This window comes from Trachurus trachurus (genome assembly GCF_905171665.1).
Source record: "Trachurus trachurus genome assembly, chromosome: 9".
Classification (NCBI taxonomy): domain Eukaryota; kingdom Metazoa; phylum Chordata; class Actinopteri; order Carangiformes; family Carangidae; genus Trachurus; species Trachurus trachurus.
Window position 1 is genome coordinate 32,484,185 of NC_139895.1, and position 23,652 is coordinate 32,507,836.

The 23,652-nt window shown below is 40.6% G+C and overlaps 1 protein-coding gene across 1 annotated transcript; it reads right to left on the reverse strand.

Annotated features, from left to right (window-relative positions):
• Positions 1-1,748: 1,748 nt before the first annotated feature.
• lman2lb (lectin, mannose-binding 2-like b) lies at positions 1,749-13,594 on the reverse strand. Its single transcript, XM_083979101.1, has 8 exons — positions 13,384-13,594; positions 9,949-10,067; positions 9,680-9,797; positions 8,802-8,884; positions 7,862-8,023; positions 5,599-5,713; positions 5,252-5,368; positions 1,749-3,109 (listed from the first exon to the last, which is right to left on the reverse strand). Exons 1-8 carry the CDS (start codon positions 13,586-13,588, stop codon positions 2,967-2,969), a joined length of 1,062 nt encoding a protein of 353 aa, XP_083835227.1. The 5' UTR covers positions 13,589-13,594; the 3' UTR covers positions 1,749-2,966.
• Between the last annotated feature and the right edge of the window lie 10,058 nt (positions 13,595-23,652).

The window sequence follows — 23,652 nt, forward strand, 5'->3', positions numbered from 1 at the left end:
GGCAAATTCAATACAGGACTGTTTAGGCTGTAAAAATGTCCTAAATTACATCGTTCTGAGTAAACTCTGGACTATCTCCCTTCAGGACACTTGGATTGCAGTGGACGAGCAGTGTGGAGGAATATTAAATGGTTTTTGTGTAGTTTTATGGATGTTTTTGTGTCAGGCCCTATTAATCTCATATAAAGTTTACGTTGGATTATAGGAACCGGCCTCCCGGGTCTCCAGATGCGCTTTGAGGAATAAAAAACTACTCCGGAGTATTCATCAGCATGAGGTTGAGACAGTAATGACTGAATTTTATTTTTTGGTCAACTATTTCTTTAAGATTCATCTGTGAAATAGAAATTGCAAGGAAAACGTGGGTTTTAACATCATGATGCATTAATTTAACAAAAAAAAAAGAAGTAGAGGAGAAAAATCCATTATCACGTTAGCTAAATCACGTAGAAACTTTTATTTAGAAAAAAAAAATCAAGACACAGGAGCAAGAAGAACACATGTTCTTCACTTCATTTTTTTCAGTTTCTTCAGACAAAAGATTTGGATTAGCAAATTAAAATCAGAATTTGTTCGACATTAACATTTAAATAATTAACTACAGGCTCATGAATTTAACGATGAAGAAGGAAACACCCTGACATTTAGTAAAGAACAAAAAAAAACCCTACTCAGACAAGTAAAGAAGAGAAATAACAGTAAACTTTTCAAACATCAAGATGCAGTTAACAGAGTAGTGACACAGTGGTTTTTTTTAATTATGGCTAATGATAATAACTACTGATTGATTCAGCTATGACAGGATGCAAACACATTAAAATCTCCCTGATAGTTCACACTCCTACAGACGTCTCACTCTAACAAGGAAGTGGGTGCTACTTGATTCACTAAAAGGTTTGTTAATCAGTGCTAATCTGTCCTGCCCCGTTACAGAGCTGCTGCTTTGTATCTATAATGACCTGGGACAGTCGAATTAATTCATGAATAGACTGAGTGTTGGTGCTGTTTCAGCCTGCTTGTTGTCTTGTGTGAACTCTTGTTTTAGGTTGCACAGTTTGTTTCCCCCCCTTCTGCTGTGAATATGAGGTTTATTTACAATCCTAACACCTACACTACCAACTGGAGGTGAGAGAACTGCATTGTGGGTAATGCAGAAGCCGGGGTTTTTTGACGAGGAATAAAAGTGTGTGAAATAAGAATTGTTATTTTCCTCTTTAGCAGAATGAAAACCCATCAAATGAAGAGGAACTTTGTTTGAGTGACCACAGGTCCTGGGTCCAGAGGGAGGAGACCTGGACAAATCACAGTTCAGCAGCTGAGGTGTGAAAATTAAAATGAATAAAAAAGGGATGAATAACGTGGAGCTGCTTCAGTGTCAGGGTTCTGCTTTTGTTCATTCTGGCTCAGTGTCACACAGTCGTGGTTTAACTAGAAGCCCTGGAAGCAGCACTTGCAATGTTTGTGCTATGTGAGTGTAACACACAATGGTTCTCCTGCTATGACAAAAAGTCCTGTGTGTACAACCCTGTGTGTCCAGTAGATACGTCTGTGTCACATCTCTGAGTCAGTCTGCACTGGAGCAAACACACACACATGACACAGTGAGAGAAGGACAACTTGTCCACCAGAGCGTTTTGGAGTTGTTGGATTGTGTATTTGATGAGTTTGATGGGGGAAACCAAGAAATCCCAAGCAGCTCGCGGCTCTGCTCCGCTGTTCTAAAAATAGCTTGCACCGACAATTAAAGGTAACAAATCTACTGCTAAGACTAAAGGGATTATGGCAATGGGCCAATTTGCCAAAATGTTGAACTATCCCTTTAACGTCAGGTCTGGACAGGGACATTCTGTAATATCTAGCTGAGGAAGCCAGGAGACTGTCATATCCATTACAGTTGAGACACATGATTACAGGCTAGTTAACTGTGTGTTCTGTGAGCTCACTGACCGGCTGTAGGTAGCAGGTCGTCTGTAGGATGAGAGGGAACAGACATGTGACAGAGCTGCATCCACTGGACACTGTGGGTAAAGGCACCCGCTAGTATGTTGGCAGAAAAAAAAACAAAAAAACAGCTACATTTGGGTAACACAAGTACACAGTAAACAGCATTCATATTCACACACGGCTCTGTTTACTCACACTCACATTAAACGATATAAATCCTGCATATGGCTGCTCGATTCACAGTGCATCCTAGATTTAAATTCCAAAAGCAACATTATTATAAATGAATCTGTTGATAAAATAGTGATTGAAGGTGTTTTTTTTTTTGGGGGGGGGGGGCGATTTCTGACATGGATGAAGAAACAACACCAACTTATCATGAACAGAGCTGGAGAGAGTGAGTCAAACCAAACCATTGAGGTGTTTGAGAGAAAAAAAAAGAAATCGGAGCTCAAACCTGCAGACAGGGCCACAGCGTGAAGCCAGACCTCGTCTGCGTCGGCCCTTGGCGAGGCACTTCACACAGCACTGGTGACCTGAATCCTTTCCTTTGATGTACAACATACATTTAAAAGTCCGCAGCTGATGTAAGCGCTGGATCATAAAGGTGCGATCCGCAGGCTAACAGTCAGATCAGAGCTGCTCGCTGGCGGCGCCCGGTGGCAGCGGGGAGGTAACTACGCCCCGGTACCACGAGGGCGTCGGTAAAACTACACACAGCATCGGATTCCGAGGGGGGGTCAGTTTGTTTGTTTGAAATCATCGAGCATATGTTGACACAGATCGGATTTGAGCAGCTTCGTATCCCATAATACTAAAAAAAAAAAAAAAAAAAAAAAAAAAATCGATTTCACGGCCGGCTCCGTGTTCATGATTCCTTCGCCTGTTCAAGTCGCTGCGGTTCGTCATCTCTTGGCAGTCTATTCAATAGTATGGTTTCAGTAAAGCTATGGAAGTCTTTGCATTGTTGTGATGTATGTTGATTGAGAAACATGGTGGGGGGTGGGGTGGGGGGGCTGCGATCAATAGAAACGTTTACGTCTGTTTTCCTTCCAGCGGCTGTACAGCATCAGGCCGACCACGACCAGCACGCACAGGCCCAGGACGGAGAAGACGAATGTGAAGAACAAATGGACTCCGCTCATCCCTTCATCCTGGACTTCCACTGTGAAGCAGAAGGACGAGAGAGTCAATGTCAGCACAAAGAGGGAGGCTGATGATCATAATCAGAGGCTCAATAATCAGATTCTGTTCTTTTCTCTGAAACAAATACTGTTTGGTCATGGCACCATGTGTATCACTGCTGAGCAAGATGAACTGTTTCCCCTAAAAAAACTCATATTGCTACGACTACAGCATGTGTTTTGTTCTCTCTTAGTTTGTGAAATCAAATCTTTGTAGTTATTTTGTTGTTTTTTTGTCTTATACAGTCTCTAATCTGTAAGTGGTCTGTAATCAGGTAACTACACCATCGGTTTTCTGTTAATGTGACAAAACATTCTGCTGAGTTTCTCATCAGAAAGCTCCATCTCCTAACATATGAGCATATTTTTCTCTAGACTTTCTGTACCCAGCTGGCTACGAGCTATACTCAGACATTATGGACATAACACGCACTAGTGGGAAATAATGAGATGTCATGGCACTAGTGATCTGACAGTGAATAGCTATGTTCTTTGAAACCCTTTATTGCCTAATGAATCAAAACTAACAACATCTCCCCTCTGGCTGTACCAGCATTTAAAGCGATAGTTCTGAAAGAATGAGGCAGTTTGACATCTGGCTCATCACTGTGACAGTGTCAGGTTAAAGGGATAGTTCAACATTTTGGCAAATTTGCCTGCTGCCATAATCGTTATAGTCTTAGGAGTAGGTTCATTATCTTTAAACGTCAGTCCAAGCTGTTTTTAGATCGGCAGGGCAGAGACGTGAGCTCTGCACAGCGCGTGGTACTTTCGCCTTTCCCTCATCAAACTCATCAAATACACAATCCAACAACTCTCAAACACTCTGGTGGACAAATTGTGACCTGCACATTCACCACATTATGAGATAATGATGGAAGGTTACGAGACAGAGTTGTTTTAGCGGTAAAGGCGTAGCCGGAACTACATTCCAGACATGGCTGCTGGGCGGAGTGATGCAAGTAGTTCCACAACAGTGTTTTGGAGTTGTTGGATTGCGAATTTGATGAGTTTGATGAGGTAAAGGCAAAAGTACCATATGCCTCGGTTGCGTTAGCTGAGCAGCTTGTGTCTCTGCCCCGCCAATCTAAAAACAGCTTGCTCCGACAATTAATGAACCTACTAATATGACTATAGGGATTATGGCAATGGGCCAATTTGCCAAAATGTTAGACTTTCCCTTTAACCTGACACTGTCACAGTGATGAGCCTGATGTCAAACTGCCTCATTCTGTTCAGTCTTTACACAAAAACATTTTGCACTCTAACTCCAAATGGTGGATCATTACACTGTACACATATCTATGTCTATATCTGTGTATTAAGTTGTGATGATATTTCTGCTAAAAAACAATGTAAACTGAACCTGAAACTGTGGCACCAGAACCTTATTACAAACTGAACCATGGCTTTTGTGAGCTGTTTGAGCTTTTTTCTCACTAGTGCAAAACGTGCAAAACTCAAACAGGAAATGGTGATGTCATGCATTTCTATGGACCAATCAAGATTTTGCAATTTGATGCAGCCACAGGTTTGAGGAGCCGATGAAGCAGATTCTCAAGTTTCTTGAGTGCGAGGCTTCGAGTGAACAGGAATAATAATCATGTAGGCTTTACTGTAGATGCAAAATATAACAAAGCACCAACACGGTCTGTTAAAACGGTTTGTGTCACACTCATGAGGAACTGCAAAAGTTGCTCCACCCACTCTCTCTCATACTCCTTATTACACCCCAGGCCACCCTGTGCTGGGTCATGGGATGGGACGGGCTAATGAATGAAGTGGCCTGGAGCGTTTCCCAGCTCACTGCTGTTTCTGTTCTAGGTCAACAGCAGAAATGATCCCTCATCAACAGGTGTGGATCACACAGTGTGTGTGTACCGGGAAACTTCCCGGCGTGAATGTGTGTTACTGTGTGAATGTGGTCAGAGAATTGCTTTAAAAAAAACGCTGTCTCTCAAAGAAAGTATACTGATGGTTAGAAAAGAAATTGAAACTTAAATATCTATAATTCTGTGAAAACTGGATAAAAGCTGATGAGAAACTCAGTGAAAAAAATGAAACTGATGTAACAACTCTTTGAGAATGATCAGGACAGGAGGAGAGGTGACTGGTCCATCTACCTTGGAACGCTCTCACGTTGTCCACCGTGGGTATGGTCACATCCTCCTCTTCCTGTTCCTCCGGGCTCCTCTCCACCGTCAGCTGGTACAACTTCATGGAGATGATGTCATGGTTATCTGGAGAGAGAGACACACACACACACACGAGTGAGTAATTAACACTCAAAAAAATCAACACAAAAACGCTTGTGTCATTTCAGTGTTTCATTCTAACGTTGCTGGAGCTTTAGAGAGGAGCTAATGTTCCCTCTTACTGGAATCTTTTTGTTTACAGCGCTTGTAAGCTCTAACCCACTTTCCCCTTTGCTGATTTGATCTGACTGAGTCACACAGATGATTCTTTGTACCTGTCAGGTCTCCAGTGGCAGAGGAGGCGCCGAAGAAGTAGCCTGGAGGTAGCCGCAGTCCCGTGATCTCAGTGCAGTGTTTCCACTCCTGCTTCCCGTCCACATCCACCATGAGCTGGAGGGAACAGTCAGGACAGGGCCATCAGTCGTTTCTCATCTTTTATAGGTATTCATTTTTACATTCCTCCTGCTCTCCTTCTGGGTCAAACTGACCCAAACTGTTCCCTTCCTCCATCCTTCATTCTTTCCCTCCTTTCTCCCTTCCTTCCACAATCCTTTTTCCCTTCCTTCCTTCCCTTCGTCCTTACTTCTTCTTCCTCCCTCTTTTGACCAACTGACCTGATCTGTTCCCTATCCCTCCATCTTTCTTTCCTTCCTTCCCCCTTCCTTCTTTCCTCCCTTCTTTCCCTTCTTCCTTCCTTCTTCTTCCTTCCTTCAACAAATCTGTTCCCTCCCTCCATCTTTCCCTTCCTTCTTTCCACAATCCTTTTCCCCTTCCTTTCTTCCTTCCTTCTTCTTCCTTCCTTGAATGAATCTGTTCCCTTCCTCCACTTTTCTTTCCTTGCTTTTTCCCTTCCTTCTTTCCACAATATTTTCCCCTTCCTTCCTTCCTTCCTTCCTTCCTTCCTTCCTTCCTTCCTTCCTTCCTTCCTTCCTTCCTTCCTTCCTTCCCTTTGTCCTTACTTCTTCCTTCCTTTTTGACCCAATCTGTTCCCTCCCTCCCTCCTTCTATGTTTCCTTCATTTTTCCCTTCCTTCTCTCCTCCCATCTTCACCTTCATCGTTCCTTCCTTTCTTTCTTCCTTGACCCAGGAGGCCTACATAGATTTTTACCACAAAGTCACACTTGACACCCCAGTTCTCCCACTACAACAGTGGCTCCAAGTGCCCTTCTAAAAGTTAGTAGTAAAAAAAAAAAAGTCAAAATGTCAAAAATTCTGTTATCAAGACAAAAATCTGATAATAAATAATACATCTGATGTTTAAAAATGCCACTCTAACATTGACTACAGTTGTTCCCATGAGAGCAGAATTCAAAATGTTCTAGAAAATTCAGTTTTTCAGACAAAATTCTGATATTTGCCAAACTTCGTCAACCACAGATCCAAAATATTGTCTTTTTTTCAGGAAGACTGAAAATGTATTTAGCAAGAACTGGCTGGTATATGTTTACAGTACTGTTTACAGTCAAACGTTTTCATGCACTGTAGGCTCAATTTGTCAAATATCAAAAAGCTGGGTGTCATCTTTGTGGAGAACGGTCTGAAGATGCAATGTAGCACATTTGGTGTCAATTGAGCAAAAATTGTGTACAAGAAAGGTGAAATAAGTTTTACCGTTTTTGAAAAAAACAGAGTGATGGACTTCATAATTTGTAATGAGTTTAAGTGGACTAAAGTTTCTGCAGGCTACATTTTGGTAAAAGTTGTAGTAGAAGAAGAACACTGGCAATAACAATAGGTTCAGACAATCACAAATCAAAGCATCTCAGAAGGAAGCTGTGACTCCGACTGACAGGATGTGGTTGAAATGTAAAATCTCGAGGGCTGCAGTCTTTGCAGTTTCTTCATCTGTGATAAACATGACATAGACATAGACTGTCTGTCACATTAGAAGCTACATTTGCTCCACAGAAGTGAGTAAATATATTCCAACTGGTCACTGTGGGAACAGTGTTTACATAGCCTTTGAAATGAGCTGCAGCTTGACTATGCACTTGCACCACAGGTGAACACTGGTACCTAAACAAACAGCACTACACCTCTGTGCAAGAGAGAAAGAAACTAAGACTTAATGCTGCGTCCCAATACTCACTCTTCCCCTCAAAATCGGCCCCAGCCCTTGGATTTGCGCGTTCCTGCAGTTGTTTTGATGCAGATGGATCGGTGGCTTTGCATTTACCTCCAAAACAAGTCTGTCTGGTAATGTTCTGTTATTATCTCATAGCGTGGTGAATGTGCAGGTCACAACTTGTCCACAAGAGCGTTTTGGAGTTGCTGGATTGTGTATTTGACAAACATTTTGAAAAATCTGACTGAATCAAATCAGGAAAGCAGTGGCAATACCCAGCCCTAAATATACCATATTATGTATGCTATTAGATTGATAATGCAGTGTTCTACTCAGAAGCTCTGGAGATCATTCTGGCATTAGTGTAAAGAGTTTATAAACTGAGCTTCTATAAAGTACTGAGTTTAAGGTCTGAAACCCTTTGTTAGAATTTGAATCAAATTGTGAAAGTTTTTACAAACATGTTTTCATACCGTCAGTTTTTGTTTGGAGAGTCTGATGAGGAGGAAGGTGTCATAGATTGCGTTGCGCACCAGAGCCGTGCACCCCCCGAGCTCAGTGGACCGTCCGTCAAGATCATGGTCATAAGACAGAGTCCCGTTCCCCAGCATCGCAGATATGTATGGAAAAGTCCTCTGTGAGGAAGACAGGGGAAACACAACACACACACACACACACACACACTGTTATCTACAGTTACAAACACATTGATGTTTCAGTGACAGTATCACAAATAATACAAAGAGAAAAAAACAGTGATGATGATGAAATGACACAGTAATGGTGAGCAGTTGAACATAGATGGACAGCTCCTGGAATAAACAGCAGTTTATGGTTCTAACTAGTTATGTACTCAATGGTTTTCAATGTAGGGACCCAGTGTGTTGAAATGATAAAGTGTTAAACTCTGGCTTGATGTGAAGAAATGAGCGTTACTGAGCTTTACAAAACACTGGCCACCAACACCAGAGTCTGTCCTGACATGAAAAAGACTTCATCACACTTTTGGAACATTTAGCTCTCTGTGCTATTGTCTCACAGCAGCCTGTCAGTGTCTGTGGCAGTGCTGCCAAGTGTGTGAGAGCTCTGCCCCGCCCCTCTCACACACTGGCGCAATGCACAGACAAATGTCTCAATCAGAAATGGAGTTGGTGAGTGTGCAAGAGAACTCTTATTCTGCAATGACAAAGACAAAATCAATTTTCTCAAGAGCAGGGCCGATTATATCTGGTGGTTTTTCCCAGGGCTTGACATTTAAAAATTAAAGTTAAGTTTTGTCAGTCACACTTGGCACCATCCAAGAAAACCAGCACAAACAGGATCAACTTTGGGGACAACAACGCTGATAGTTTATTTAAATATAGAGGAATACCAACAGTGCAGCACCACAGCCATGAATCACTCGTCACTCACATCATGGGTCTTGTCTGTATTGGGGTAAGTGTCCACAAATATTCCAAGTCCAGTGAACTGGTTCATGTTGCCAAACACAGGACCTGCACAGAGACATGGGGGTTATGAGACAAGTCCACAACAAACTGTTTAGCCCCTTTTCCACTGGTCAAGAAAATACTGTACAGGAAATACCTGCTAACAGCTGACAGCAACGGAAAAAAGTTTGATCAATATTCACAACTTAATATTTTACTGACCACTCTCCATTATGTACATTTAGCAATGATGAAGTGGAGGATCAGCTACATTTGTTTTTTTATTGTCCATATGTAGTCAGATTGTGGTTAGATATTCTAAATTGGCTGAGACCCATTCATTTTGAATTATCGCTAAATATTATGTTGGGGGTGTTTGATACTTATTCTTTTGGGGAACATATTTATATTTAAGGCCCAATCAAAAAGGAGGAATAAGGAAAAAGGCCAAATTCTTTTGGAAAAACGAATCGCAACAAATCAAGACAAGGTAGAAAAGCATAACAAAAGATTGGAAAAAATTACGTTTGATTAAATGTATGTATGTTTACATGCTTTTTTTTCTTTTTAAGCACTTTTTTTTTCCTGTTTGGTCCTGCTTCGTTTTGTTCTGTTTTTGTTTGTGTTTTTGTCAGTGGTGTTACATTGTATGTTTCTAAATTTGTATGTTATTGCCCGTCTCCATAAAAAAAAAAGGTTTTCTAACTTTTTACACTTTTGCTGTGTATAGTGGATCAGTGCTTGCTTCCCTTTTGAGCACCAAGAACCAATGAAGCAAATCTTAATACTGGGCTTGTATATCATCCTGAAAAAGTGGGTCTATTCTGATATTTTCGCAGTCATCAAAAGCAGGTCTCCTACCATTCTGCATGCGATCTCTGGTTAACCAGAGGGCCAGCCCATCCCCATTGAAATTCTTCTTTCCCTGGCCGTGGATTTTAAAGTGCACTTTGAGCTCCCAGTCGCGCAGGTAGAATGGCTAGAAGGCAACAGAAATGAAGACAGACAGGTTAGTCTGGCACCGTGCTGAATGCAACATGTCAGTCCACTGAGCTGAGTAACGGGATCGACTGGTCTCTGAGGGGTTTGGGGGCGTGTGAAGGTTTTTAACAGATAGTGGCAACACTCACAATTCGACTCCACACTGCTCCCTGTCTGCTCTGCAGGTCTGGAGTCAGCCTCACGTGGTCAGGGGTAACCATGGCAGTGCCCATCAGATCCCACTGTGAAGAACTAGAGAAGCCCAAACCTGCAAAAAAGAAAAGACAACAGTACCTGTTAAGTACATCTGTATATACAGTCATTTCAAGACACTTTATTGTAAGTACATACTATTAAGCATTAGTTAAGCATTAAATACTGAATTCATCATTTATAGCACATGAATACTCATTACTATGTAGTTTATAAACACAGTTAAAAATGTTTTACTCATCATTGATAAGCACTAACTGTATAAACTACCTACTAATAAGTATTCATGCGTTATAAATGAAGAATTCAGTATTTATTAATGCTTAACTAATGCTTAATAGTGTGTACTAGTGTTACCCTTTAACATTGTGAGAGAGGGGAGCAGCAGAACAGGATACTACGGTGCTTACAAAAAACAGTATAAGAGTGAACAGAAATTTAGCACACACAACACCCAGTCTCAATCAAATACTTGTTCATATTATTAAAGCAGAAGTAAGCGGAATGTTTGTTAAGTCTTAAATAGTTATATCTTCCGACAGCAATCACTTATATAGAGTGTTTGGTCTGAAACACGGGTCTGTCAGTCACTCTGCTCTGCTGTAAGCCAAGGAGAAAACTTTCCTTGTATCCTACAACCTTTATCCAATGAGGAGAGAGAACGGCATAAAGGGGCGGTCCTCTCTGTGTGTGCAGCCAAGGGATGCGTGTGAATGTGGTGACATAGGGACGAGGACCAATAGATCCATGACGAGGGCGTGGGCTGCTAACTCCATCGGTTGACAAGAAGTTAGCCAAAACGACCGGATCGCTGACTTCTGCTTTAACATCAATTATTAGATATGGCCACTTTAAAACCACACAACTCTGGTTGAGTCCCACTGTAAACCAGTCAAACTTATTATCTTAGTTCACCACTAACCTCACAATGTGGCAGACTGTTTTGAACTGAGAGACTAGTTAAGACAACTGTGACTTGAATTTATTTTAAAATGATTACTTCAAAAAAATTACAAAATAAAACAAAACTGGGTAATGATGAAGAATTGGTAACTGAGCTGGATCAATAAGGATAGATGCTAAAGTCCCCATCTCTAGAGCCGGTTGGTGTTTGACTTCCTGTCTTGTTGAACCAGTGTTATTTTGTGATGATTATTGTTTTCGGTGCATCGGTCAGAAACATGTGAAGGATGACTTCATTTGTACTGTAAGTGTCCGTTAATAAGCAGGGAGAGGTTTTCAACATGTTTTGTCCATGTAGTGGTGATGAAAACAACTTAACACTGCAAAAATGTATCTGAGCAAACAATGTTTAGGTCAGACAGACTCTGGGTTTAGTCTGGACTGACCGGCCAGGTCAGTGTGTCAGTGTGTGATATTAGAAAATTATTTTCTAGACTTATTGACTGATCAGTAAAATAGCCAATGGATGTATTGATTTAAAAAAATGGTCTTGGTGACTGCTCTACTAAGTTATTTTTGTGTTTTTCGTTATGAAACAGTATGAGAAACATTACATTTTACATACACACTCCTGTTAGTGATCAGGGAGGGGTCATTATTTGATGGTTTGTAGAAACTGGAGATAGAAACCACAATTCAGCAGTTTTCTTTAAAAGGGACATTGTGTGACTTCTCCTATTATCTGTTCACGAAAATCGATTATTTGGTTCAAAAGTCTGTTTTTCATTAATCAGTAATCCCCCCCATCAACAAACTGAAGTGTTCCTTTCAGCTCTGAATTAGCCGTTCATATCATTCATATCTACATGGAGCGGGTAAGCTCGGTGCTGGCTGCCATGTGGTGTCGCCATGTTTTTACGTTCAGTGGCAGCGTGACGGTAGGAAACCACGGAAACTCAGCGGAGACACCGGAGCTGTCGGCTCTGGTCGAGGTGGCGTCTGTGAAAAGTCACCGTGGTAACGCAGTGAGGAGGAATGGAGCGTTACACTGATGCTGCATTCACCTGCAGTCGGGCAGACGGCCGTCGGTAACAAACCAGATGTCATTTTAGTCACAGAAGTCCAGAGAAAGCCGGTAAAACGTGGGTCAGGTAAACAATACCACATCGCCATGACAACATATTGTCACGTGTATTGTTTTGCCTCGTGCTGACGGACCACTTGTTTACATAGAGGCTTGTTTATGCCGTTACGTGCAGCGGCTGCCGTCCGTCTGCCATCTGACCAATTTCGTGTGAATGCAGCGATATACAACCGCAACGCTAGATGGGAGGAATTCCTACACAATGTACCTTTAATAAAGCATCATACTGATGAAACGTGACTCAGACTGAAGCTGAGTCAGTCCTTAGCCGGACCAGTTGGACCTGTTGTTGGTACCAACTCGTTGTGTTTTAGTACTCAAGACTGTTGTAGTGTTGTAGCCTACTGTATAAAGACCACACTTGGGAATTATGAGAAGACCACAGCTGCAGTGACATCTTTTTTTAAAACAGCAAATGTCTCTCTGTCACTCACTTTGCTTTATATCATGTAATTCAATAACTTCAAGGTAATTAAGTATCTGCTTGTGTAACCATCTGAAAACTTGGTTGCACCAGTGTCAGTGTTCTACACTGTGTTCTTCCGTTCAATCCAAACTTCAACTGTTTCAATTAAATATGGTTTAGATTTTATATGAAATGATCTTTTCTTCTTAGCTGAGGAGGAATAATGTAAATATAATCAAGCCACATGATTATTATGAGGACTGGTGCTGAATACAGCAATGGTCTTGAAAATAGTCTTGCACTGATTTGGTCTTGGACTTGGTCTCGCCCTCCTCGGTCTTGGCTCTGTCTCTCGGGTCAGGTGGTCTTGACTACAACACTACTTAAAGGGATAGTTCAACATTTTAGCAAATTCTAGCAAATTCTCCCATTGATTGATGAGGGACAGTGGACCTGTACCATTCACCTTCATTGTGGTCGCTGAGCAGCTCACATCTCTGCCCCGCAGATCTCAAAACAACATGCACTGATAATTAAAGGTAATGAATGTATCCCCTATGACTATAGGGATTATGGCAATGGGCGAATTTCCAACATGTTGAACTATCCCTTTAAACCGGTTAAAGTAACGTCAGCTGTAGGTTATTAATTCCCCTGACTACCTAACAGTTCCCAGTGTGGCAGCCAGGCAGCAGCCATCACGTCTTGTGACATTAGCTCAGATGTAGAACGACAAGTGCCGAGAGGTCCAAAGTTCCTCCGGGTTAATTATTAAATCGCTAATTAATACAAATACACAGCGTGAGAGCTTCATGTACCACCGGACGAGTTGCTGTTGTCTGTTAATGCCTCTTAGTCCGGGCTCTGGCTCATTATCTCCGTTAACACACAGTCACCTCGGGCTGACAGTTCACCCACCTCGGTACGGCTTGGCCAGAGAATATTCCCGCTTCAGAAAATCCTCCATAAACTCCTGGTCGTCGGCCAGAGACTGGCTCGTCAACACGCAGACCACGACCAACAAACATGTTAATTCACGGATGTTCCTAAAATAAAACGATGGATATAAAACACACAAGCCTCTCATTCGGTCTAAACTTGACATGGCTCCACTGGCGACCATCTTTACACTCCCACTACTTCTTCTACTGGTCCTCCCTCCCCCCTCCTTCTTCTTGTGCTTTAATGGCGGTTATGAAACACAGAAATGTTTCTCTACCGCCGCCACGTGGCGTGGACTTCACACCGCGGTTCACCATCCACCACCTGAGCTCTCATAACTATCTTATAAATACATTGTTTATTCAGTTTGCGGTTTCAATATTGAAGTTAGCAGTTGGGCCTAATTATTTTAAACATTTATGTTGCATAGCCCATGTTGTTTGTGTATTTATTTTCTATTCACTAGTTGAAATAAGACCTGATGGACTTAGGCTACCTCTTGATTAAGCCAGTTTAGTTTTCATATTTACCTGAGCAGCACCTGCCTGGTGGGACAAAAAGTCACGCTGGGAGTCATATGCTCATTATGTAGGATATTATGCACATTATGGTATGGTATTTATTTAGGCTATATATAGCCTATAGTAGGCTTGTCTTATCTTAGTCGGAACGCACCAAGCCTGGGAAACCGTGTTTCGTCCCTTCCAACATTGTATGACTGACAATAAACAAGTCAGTCTGATGCTCGCAAGTGTGCACACACACACACACATGCATATTAAAACTGCAAACAGCAAAACCAGATAAACACAAGTCAAAAAGTTCCCTCATCAGCATTGAACCTGAAAGCATATTAATCTATGTTCACAATGGGCAAATAAAATGTTTTATTCCTCATTGGCACAGTTTTGTGCAAATTTCTGAGTTGGACAAGGACAGTTGTGGACAGTATTAGGCCTATGTAGATAATGGCCTACTGTATGTTTGGGCTAATGGAGATAACAGTAGCCTACTGCAACAAACCACAGTGAAATTTACAAAGGACTGAATTACAGCTGCAAAAAAAGGGCCATGGAGAATCTCAACTAGTGAGCTGTCCCAGTGAACTCACTTGCTGTTGCTGCTGAGTCTGACTGCAAACTGCTGCTGCTGGTGTCAGGCAGGCCAATCAGCCGCACCAGTGTAGTGCACTGCGATATATACATACTTTTTCTTTTTTTTTTACAGGTAGACCTAGGCCACTTAGGGCCCAGGCCACAAGGAATTGTCCCACCCCTCCCGTTGGCCAGTCGGGGCCTGATGAGTGACATGTGACTCAAATAGGCTACCCACCACATACCAAACCTTCACAGAAGCCTGTTCCTGCCTGTGAGAGATAGGCCTAATAAATATTCCCTAAATAGAACATCAAAATTATGAGATTGGAAGACAAAATTACGAATTAGAGAAGTCACAGTTAAAGTCAAATTTTTACATTTTGAATCTCATAATTCTGATTTTTTGTATTTCATAATTTTGACTAGGCCTATCTAATCTCATCATTTCAGGTTTTTATGTCATGATTATGACCATTTTCTTGTAATTATGACTTTTGTAACTAATATTTCCTTTATTTTATCTCATAATTAAGGGAATATTTATTTTCTTTCTCCAGCAGTAACAGGCTTCCATACGCTACACCATCATGATGGTCAGTGATGAATCATCTTTTCCCCTGTCTCTGTTTTAAAGTTTTCAAAGGGATCTGCTACTCCAGTGATATCTCACTGTACTTCCTGCAGGAGATAAATGCAATCTTTTGTTTTCGTCATTGTTAATGGAAGGGAAATTAAACAGTGCATTGTGTTGAATTTAATGGTCCATCTTTGGTTGTCAGAGGGCCCTTAAGCATTATATTGAAATGTGAAACCAAACATCATAGCAGTTTGTCCTATTGGTCTCTGTGTGTTGTATTTTCTTTATTGGGTGCTGTTTGACAATGCAGTGATCACTCAGATCATTCTACACTGTTATTGAGAGTGTTGTTCCTCCTCTTCCAGCCGTCAGATCCCGTTACACACTCCACATGATGGATAAGCACAGAGACAGTGTGTCTGTCACCAAGCGGTGTGTGTCCATAAGCCTGTCTGTTTACTGGCTGTGCTGTTATCACTGATTATGTGAGGCCTCTGGGTTAAAGCCCACACACTGATGCTCATATTATGAGGTGTCACATAGTATTTATGCAATCACATCTTAGCAACATGTCAACATCTGAGTTGAGAGATCTCTCTTCAGGTTAACTCAATCAGAAGACTTCATCCCCATCATCATCATCATCAGCAGCAGCAGCAGCAGCATTGGCATCTTCACATAGGCCAATACGCATAACAAACTCTTTTTTTTAACCTATAGCTAAGTATATCTTTTATTTATTCCTTTTCATCTTCTTCTCAACCCAACTTCATATCAAGCCATCATACTTGTATGTCTTTTTACATCACATAGTCTATTTAAAAAACAATACGCTATGACAGTGCATTATAGTGTAGTGACTAGGCTACACCTTCTCCATAATTTTCACTAAATGTATTAATGTGAAATGAGACAGATGTTATTTAACTACAGAAGCTTTAGAAGTATTCAGGTCAGGCTATCATTTAGCCTACTCAAAATACCAAAAATGGATAGAAGTACATATTATGGAGAATGATCCAGTTAAGAGCACTTAAGTAAAGCTAACATTTTTTCTTTCTTTCTTTTTTTTTTTTTTTGCAATTCACCAGCGTCAGCATCATTTTGGTATTTGCAATCACATATTGAGCAGGAGGAGATATTGATTGTTTCCATGCCAAGCAGACAGTTGCATATCATATTTTTGGTATCCCTCAGAAAACAGTCATCCAATCAGAGAGAGAGAGACTCTAAGCCTGCTCCTCTGATTGGCTCACTAACCTGATCCAGGGAGAAGCCTGAGAGGTTTTTGGTTCTTACTGTAAAACCACAAATATATCCTCTCATGGATCAGCACGTTTTATTATTCAGGAACTGCACTACATAATTCATCAATTCCTAATCTGATTTGTTCTTCAGTAACTACAGTTTTGGTAATGTTAAAATGTATCCCATAATCACATGATTAACCCTCCTGTTTTCCTTCTGGTTCAAGGAAGGAAGGAAGGAAGGGAAAAGGAGGGAAAGATAGAAGGAGAGAGGGAACAGATTGGGTCAAAAAGGAAGGAAGAAGTAAGGACGAAGGGAAGGAAGGAAGGGGAAAAGGATTGTGGAAGGAAGGGAAAAGGGAACAAATTTGTTCAAGGAAGGAAGAAGAGGGAAGAAAGAAGGAAGGAAGGGAGGGGGAAATGATTGTGGAAAGAAGGAAAGGGAAAGATGGAGGGAGGAAACAGATTTGTTCAAGGAAGGAAGAAGGAAGAAAGGAGGAAAGAAGGAAGGGGAAAGGGAAGGAAAGAAAGATGCAGGGAGGGAACAGATCAGGTCAATTGGATCAAAAGAGGAAGGAAGGAAGGAAGGAAGGAAGGAAGGAAGGAAGGAAGGAAGGAAGGAAGGAAGGAAGGAAGGAAGGAAGGAAGGAAGGAAGGAAGGAAGGAAGGAAGGAGAAAATTATTGTGGAAAGAAGGAAGGGAGAAAGGAAGGAAATGGAGGAAGGGAACAGATTGGGTCAGTTTGACCCAGAGGACAACAGGAGGGTTAAAACACTGTGGGTTAGTAAATGATCTGCTGTGAACACAGAGAACCAGCAGTATTTTGACAATGAGAAAGGCAGGTAGAAAAAAATGCACTTTTCATGTCTGGACGGGTCTCAAGAAATAAAATAAAAAAACCTCAGATGATTGGCCTGAATCCACAGTGAATTACTTTGGACTCAGCTGTTTGCCTAGACTTCCTGCCCGCTCTCCCAGCATTGTTACGTCTTGTAAAAAAAAAAAAATGCCGCCCGGTTCGATTAATGCACACAGCATAGCCTACTACAGTATCGACATGTGATGGTGGTGGACTTGTGCCAGGATCCTGGTGAGGAATTACAGTAATGCAGTCAAGTTTAGGGGTGATGCAATTGCTCCTCAGAGACAAACAAAAAGACAGAGAGGGAATAAGAGAACAAACACTGAGGTGTTTATGATCCAACAGTGACTCGGGGCACTTAGTATTTCCTGTATATGCCCCCTGGGGAAGATCTCACTCACTTCCACTGAGAGAGCTACAGAATTCCAGCTGAACCTTGAAACCTGAAACATCAGTGTCTAGCACCTCTCAGTCCGGACACCCACGCATCACCATTTGTGGGGACCGACACACACACACACACAGCTCAGGGCTGTGTTTGCGGGGGCCATAAACTCTGCCACAGCTCACGGAGCGGCAGAGGATTGCAGGGCATGCAGCGTGCAGTCGCCTCCCCGCCGCGGCAGACTTTCACCGTAAACCCCCGTTTGCAAGGTCAGGCGATATTTTAATATCCGTTGGTCACAGCCAGGTTCAATGCTAATCTTCATTAAAGCCGTCCACACCTGTTCTAGTGTAAACAATTGGGAGTGAATGTTTCCTAGTGAAAGAGAGGGAGGGCATCACTTTTACACAGCTACATGTGGGATGATTTCAACAATCCAACGCAGCCCACTTATGTTGTACATGAGCTGAAGGGACAATATAGTTTACTACATAGATAAAACTGTTTTCGTGTCATGACAGGAGAACGGATGGATCACCATGTAAGTCACAGTGGGATGTGTGGGTTGTGACCTGACCACAGCATGAGGGAGCACCCTCAGCTTTGGAGGTTTGGAGTCTGCATAATCACAGCTGGGATTTTTCAACATTTTGGCAAATTTGGCAATTGCCATAATCCCCACAGTTTTAGGAGTAGGTTCTTTAATTGTCGGTGCAAGCTGTTTTGAGATCGGCAGGGCAGAGACGTGAGCTGCTCAGCTAAGGTAAGAAAACCTTGATGTCCGTGAAGTCACAGAGTATTGAAGTAGGAATTGTTCATTGATGAAATAACCAGTTTATTGACAAAAAACTTTGACCTATTCCAGAAAGTTAAATATGTATAGCCTACCATGCAAAATTCACTAACACCATAAATATTGATATCTCTCTATATCAAAATATGGTCATGTTTGAACCTCATTGTTTCTTTACATTTGTGTACAGCACAGAACAGATGTAGAATAGTTCTACATCAAAATATACCAATATTAAAGTGTTACTGTGTTTCTTTAGTGATGAAACAATATAATAATACAACTTGTGTCAATTTTTGATGATTAATGATGATAATAATTAAGACACGTAGAGCTGGTTTTAAGGTTTTAAGGTTCTTCTCCTAAATTATAAGGCTTTAAATGGACTCTCACTTATCTGAACTACTTACACCCTATATTCCGCCTCGTTCTCTTCACTCTATTAACTCGCACCTTCTTGTCTTCCCCTCGGCCAATAAAAAGTCAGCTGGTTGTATAGGGCCTTCTACCAGCATGCTCTGTATTTATGGAATGACCTCCCACTGTAAATTACAGTAAAGGAGCTACCTCCACTGCATTTTTTTTTTTTTTTTTTTACCCAGTGTTTTGGTTTAGTCGAGTTTGTAATTGTTTTATCCTCATCTGTTTTTCCCTTCTATTTGTGTGCTTTTTTTTGGGGGGGGGGGGGGGCTTATTTGGCCTTGCCTGTTTTATTGCTATTATACTATTATGTAGCCTACTGTATATTGTTATTATTTCTTTAATTTTGTGTACTTGATTTTATTATTGTAAAGTGTATTTAGACCATGTACCATGGTGATTTTGCATTTTAAATAGGCTGACTGATTTTTTTAAATGTATCTTTCTAATCAGGGTATCATTGAAAAAGAGAGCCTGCTCTCAATTGGCTTCCCTGAATAAATAAAGGTTTGAGTGAAATGATGGATTTCTTGAAGCATGTCACAGTCCAAAACAGTCCTTGTAGTGCTTTCCTCTGATAACAAGGCATTGAGTTACTTTATGAGTCAAACATAAGACTAGTTAATGAAGCTCTCACTAACTTTATGGTCTGGCTGTGTAATACGTAATAGGTTTTTGCTATAGTGGCTCTCAGTCACTTTCAGACTGGTAAGAAAGCCTACAGGTATTGATGATCACGCTGATGTTGACATCACCGGGGTGTGATCTATCAGCACTAACCATACAGCAGTTTTCACTGCACGTACAGTAAACAGTTAAGGCAGCGTGTGACGAGCTGAGCTCACAGTGCGAAGCAGCGAATGATTAAATAATGAGGAGACGTTAATGCTTCCTCTGGCAGGACGTGCCTCCGTTGATACACGATCACTTAGAGCAGACAGTAAATGTCCTCTTAGTCGGCTTAAAGAGCTCAGACATTAAGAACGGCCAAACACCTCTGGACATAAATATTCACACTATTCAAATCAACAGGCCTGAGAGAATATTGTCAGAGCAGTCCGGGGTGGGGGGGTGAGTTATCCTCGCTGCTCATTTAATGGACTTTTCATTCGCCCGGCTCTTTGTGCTGACAAAAAGGAAAACACATCTTCTAAATTGAAACGCTCATTAAGCATTTGTTACCCACACGCATTCATTGTCAGTATACTGTAGTTCATAGCCAGGGCAATCACAGACACCACAATAGATTGATTTACAATGAATAAATTCCGTCTTTAAAGGTGCCATTCTCGTTTTTACAGTAAAAAAAAAAAAAAAAAAAAATACATAAAATAAATTGAATTATTTTGTATTTTGAAATGTCAGCCAGCCAGCAGGAATAAAATGAATGGTGCCCTCCGTTTCCCAGGTTTTGACTCAGCTTCCTGGCTGATGCGCCAGATGGAAAACAGGAAGTTGTCTGGGCTTTGAGCAATTTTGCAAATGCACGGACGACTTCTTAAAAAGATTGACTTCTTCCCAGTGAAAAGCTACTTCAGAAAATTAGCGACGGTGTGCCAGCATCTGCAAATTATCCTGGAAAGTGCAGTGGTCTTCAGTTCAGCACATCAGACCAGAAGCTGAGAGGAAAACTAGGTGGATGAACTGACGGTACTGTACGGAGGTGAAGTGCTGAGAGTCGTCTGTCAAACACTGATATGAAGTAAAACAGAAGTTCTTATGAAGTTAGAAATGATTCATCTTCACTGGAACACTCTCTGTAGCCTACAGTGTAGATATCACTGGTACCCATAGTAACATGTACATACAAATAATGAAAAAGTAAGATTACTTTCAGCTTTTTTGTTTTGTCTATCAGTCACATTGTAGAGATATGGTATAAAACAATACCTTATCTCTACAATGTGACTGTTTGAAATGATGAAAAAAAGAAAACCATGAAAAACATTCAGTATTTTTCCTGTGGAGTGATACAGTACATATCCCTTTATTATTTGTACAGCTGTCATGTCCCTATCTCTTGATCTATCAGAATAAATGTGAAAATACCTTAAATAATTAAGGACATAGACCAGACCTTGCCATTATACAGCCTTTGGGCCGGACCCACCCAATTATTTCGTCCAGCTGTGAAATCAAAGACAAACCAGACAAATCTACTGATGAGGCTTATTTTATAGTGGCATGAAATTATCTTAATTTGCTTTTATTTTGAAATGCCTAGCTAGCACAACTGTGCTTCCTCCTGTCACAAATGATTGAGGTGGTGGGATTATTATTACTATGATAATAATAATAATTGTTATTATTGTTGCATGTATGTGTGTTAAAGGAATAGTTCACCAAAAAATGAAATTCACTCAGGCTGATGAGTACTCTGAAGTAGTTTTTTATTCTTCAAAGTGCATCTGCATCTGGAGACCCGGGAGGCTGGTTCGTAGTCCAACGAAAACTTTATATGAGAAAAATAGCACCCGATACAAAAACGTCCATAAAACTACACAAAAACCATTTAATATTCCTCCACACTGCTCGTCCACTGCAATCCAAGTGTCCTGAAGGGATATAGTCCAGAGTTTACCTGAAACAACGTCATTTAGGATGTTGGGCCCTATTCCTCTCATATAAAGTTTTGAACGCCCCTCCCAGGTCTCCAAATGCACTTTGAGGAATAAAAAACTACTCCGGAGTCAACAATGACAATGATTTCATTTTTTGGTGAACTATTCCTTTAATGTTATAATAGTTCTTCATAAGATTCTGTCATTTTGGATATAATAAGAATAAGAATAAGAGTGAGTGCACTCTATGTTTTCTAGATTTGATCTTAACGGAAAAATGAAGGTCCAGGGTGACTCAAATTTGTGTGAGTCCTGGCAATAATCTGGGATGTATGTATGTATGTATGTATGTATGTATGGCCCCCCAGGAAAAATATATGCCCACCACTGGCAAAGACCAAAAGTTGAATGGTACATATCAACAGTAACATCATTGATCTCATAAATTAGCAAAAGATTGAAAGAATGAATCACTTTTTGACAGAAACAAAAAACAAAGACAAAGAAGTTTAGTATAGTTCTTGATGTGAAAGACAATATTATAGCAAATTGTTATTGTCTTTCTCCTATAAATACTGAGGAGGAGCTGTTTTATTTAATGATTAACCATCATTTCAATAAAAACTGCATTTCATTGTGCCGTAACTATAAAGTGCCCTGTGGCCTTAAACACAAATGTAAGGGTTTTTTTCTTTTTTTTTGGGGAGCTGACTTTTCTTCTTTACACTTCCTGTCTGGCAGTAATGATGGGGGGATTTAAGGTGTGGGTCTTTAAAGAGCGAGCTCATCAGTGGAGAGGCTGTTTTACAGTTACAGCTCTCTTAAACATCCAGCCTTCAATCCATCTCTCCCCTGTCAATAAGCTAATAGTTCTAATGTGTCAAAATTGATTTCTACTGGCCTCTGCCTCCTCCTCCTCCCACAGCTCCCTCTCATCCCCGCTCCTCACTCACCTTCCAACACAACTGATTTATGGACTTTGTTGGTGCTGGAAAAACTACATTGATTTTTTTTTTTTTTTTTTTTTTGTATAAATCTTTTCTGATAAGTCTGCTATCTGAACAAAAAAGCTGAAAAACAAAAAAAATTCAGTCCTAAAAGTCTTAGAATAATCAAAAGTAAGTTGTTGTTTTAAAAAAAAAAAAAATCATTATTATTCATTTTATTTGGCTTTTTTATGTGTCATATTTCACAGCTTTGTACTAGAGTAATGAATCAAAGCCAGGGCCTGACAGTCATACTCTGACCTTAACTCTTATGTCATTCATCATCAATATCTCACAGAATTTACATGTATGCATTATGTCCAGCATTTTTCTGATATGAAAAAGATTGGTATTTGTCAGATTTGTAAAAAAAAATCCTCATATATGAAATTATGATAAGAGAAAAACTGTGGTCTGGTTTAATATAGAAAAAATCTTAGTATATTCAGTTGGTGTATATTTGTATGTCCAAACAGAATTGCTCAAAATTTCCCCTTAAAAGAACCAGTTCATACAGTAGGTTATATACAGCTCTACTTTAATTCACACAGAAGAAAACACCATCATAATAAGCAATGAGCAATGTGACATTTAAAAAGTATTAAAACAGAAAAATAAATTCACTACATGAAATAGCAACAATACAATATTACAGTTTTCACAGCTAGACAACATATTGCATTATCTACTCAGGACAATGCCGGCCTTACTGTGGTCATGTTGACATATCCACACCGTGGACATCTTCATGTTACCTTTACCAAAGTGCTTTTGTTGCCTTAAGCCACCTAGAGACGGAGCTTAGGACATAAGCCTGGTCTGTGGCTTGGTCCAACACCCACCTCCACACTGTGTGGTATCAAATGCAGCACTGCCTTGAATAGAATGAATGTTGCTGGGGAACTTAATCCAGGCAGCAGTTACATTTAGACTAAATGTAATTGGAAAAAAACAAATTGTTTTGTTGTTGTTGTTGTTGTGCTAGCAGCACAGGTTTTCTTTACTTAAAGGATCCATCACCTGGTATTCATATTGGTTTTAGGTGTTAAAAGGGTCTTAAATGCACATTGTTGAGAAATAATATGCAACATTCACCTTTATTTATCCCTATTTGTGTACCCAATTTTGCTCTCGCGAGAAAAACACGCGATCTTGTTTTACAGATTGTCATTGAAAAAAAAAAATCCATGCATTTACCGCGACTACTGAAACCATGGAAACGTAAACATAAAATTCCACCGGAAGAGCAAAACCGGCTTACGTTATTGACGTTCAGAAAAAGGTGGATATATAAATAAATAAAATGTAATGCAGGCT

Coding starts and splice junctions, on each gene's coding strand:
- lman2lb (XM_083979101.1), bottom strand. CDS start 13,588: ATGGTCGCCAGTGGAGCCATGTCAAGTTTAGACCGAATGAGAGGCTTG. Junction 10,068..13,383: donor TCTGGCCAAGCCGTACCGAG/GTGGGTGAACTG, acceptor TCTTTTTTGCAG/GTTTGGGCTTCTCTAGTTCT. Junction 9,798..9,948: donor GAGCAGTGTGGAGTCGAATT/GTGAGTGTTGCC, acceptor GTTGCCTTCTAG/CCATTCTACCTGCGCGACTG.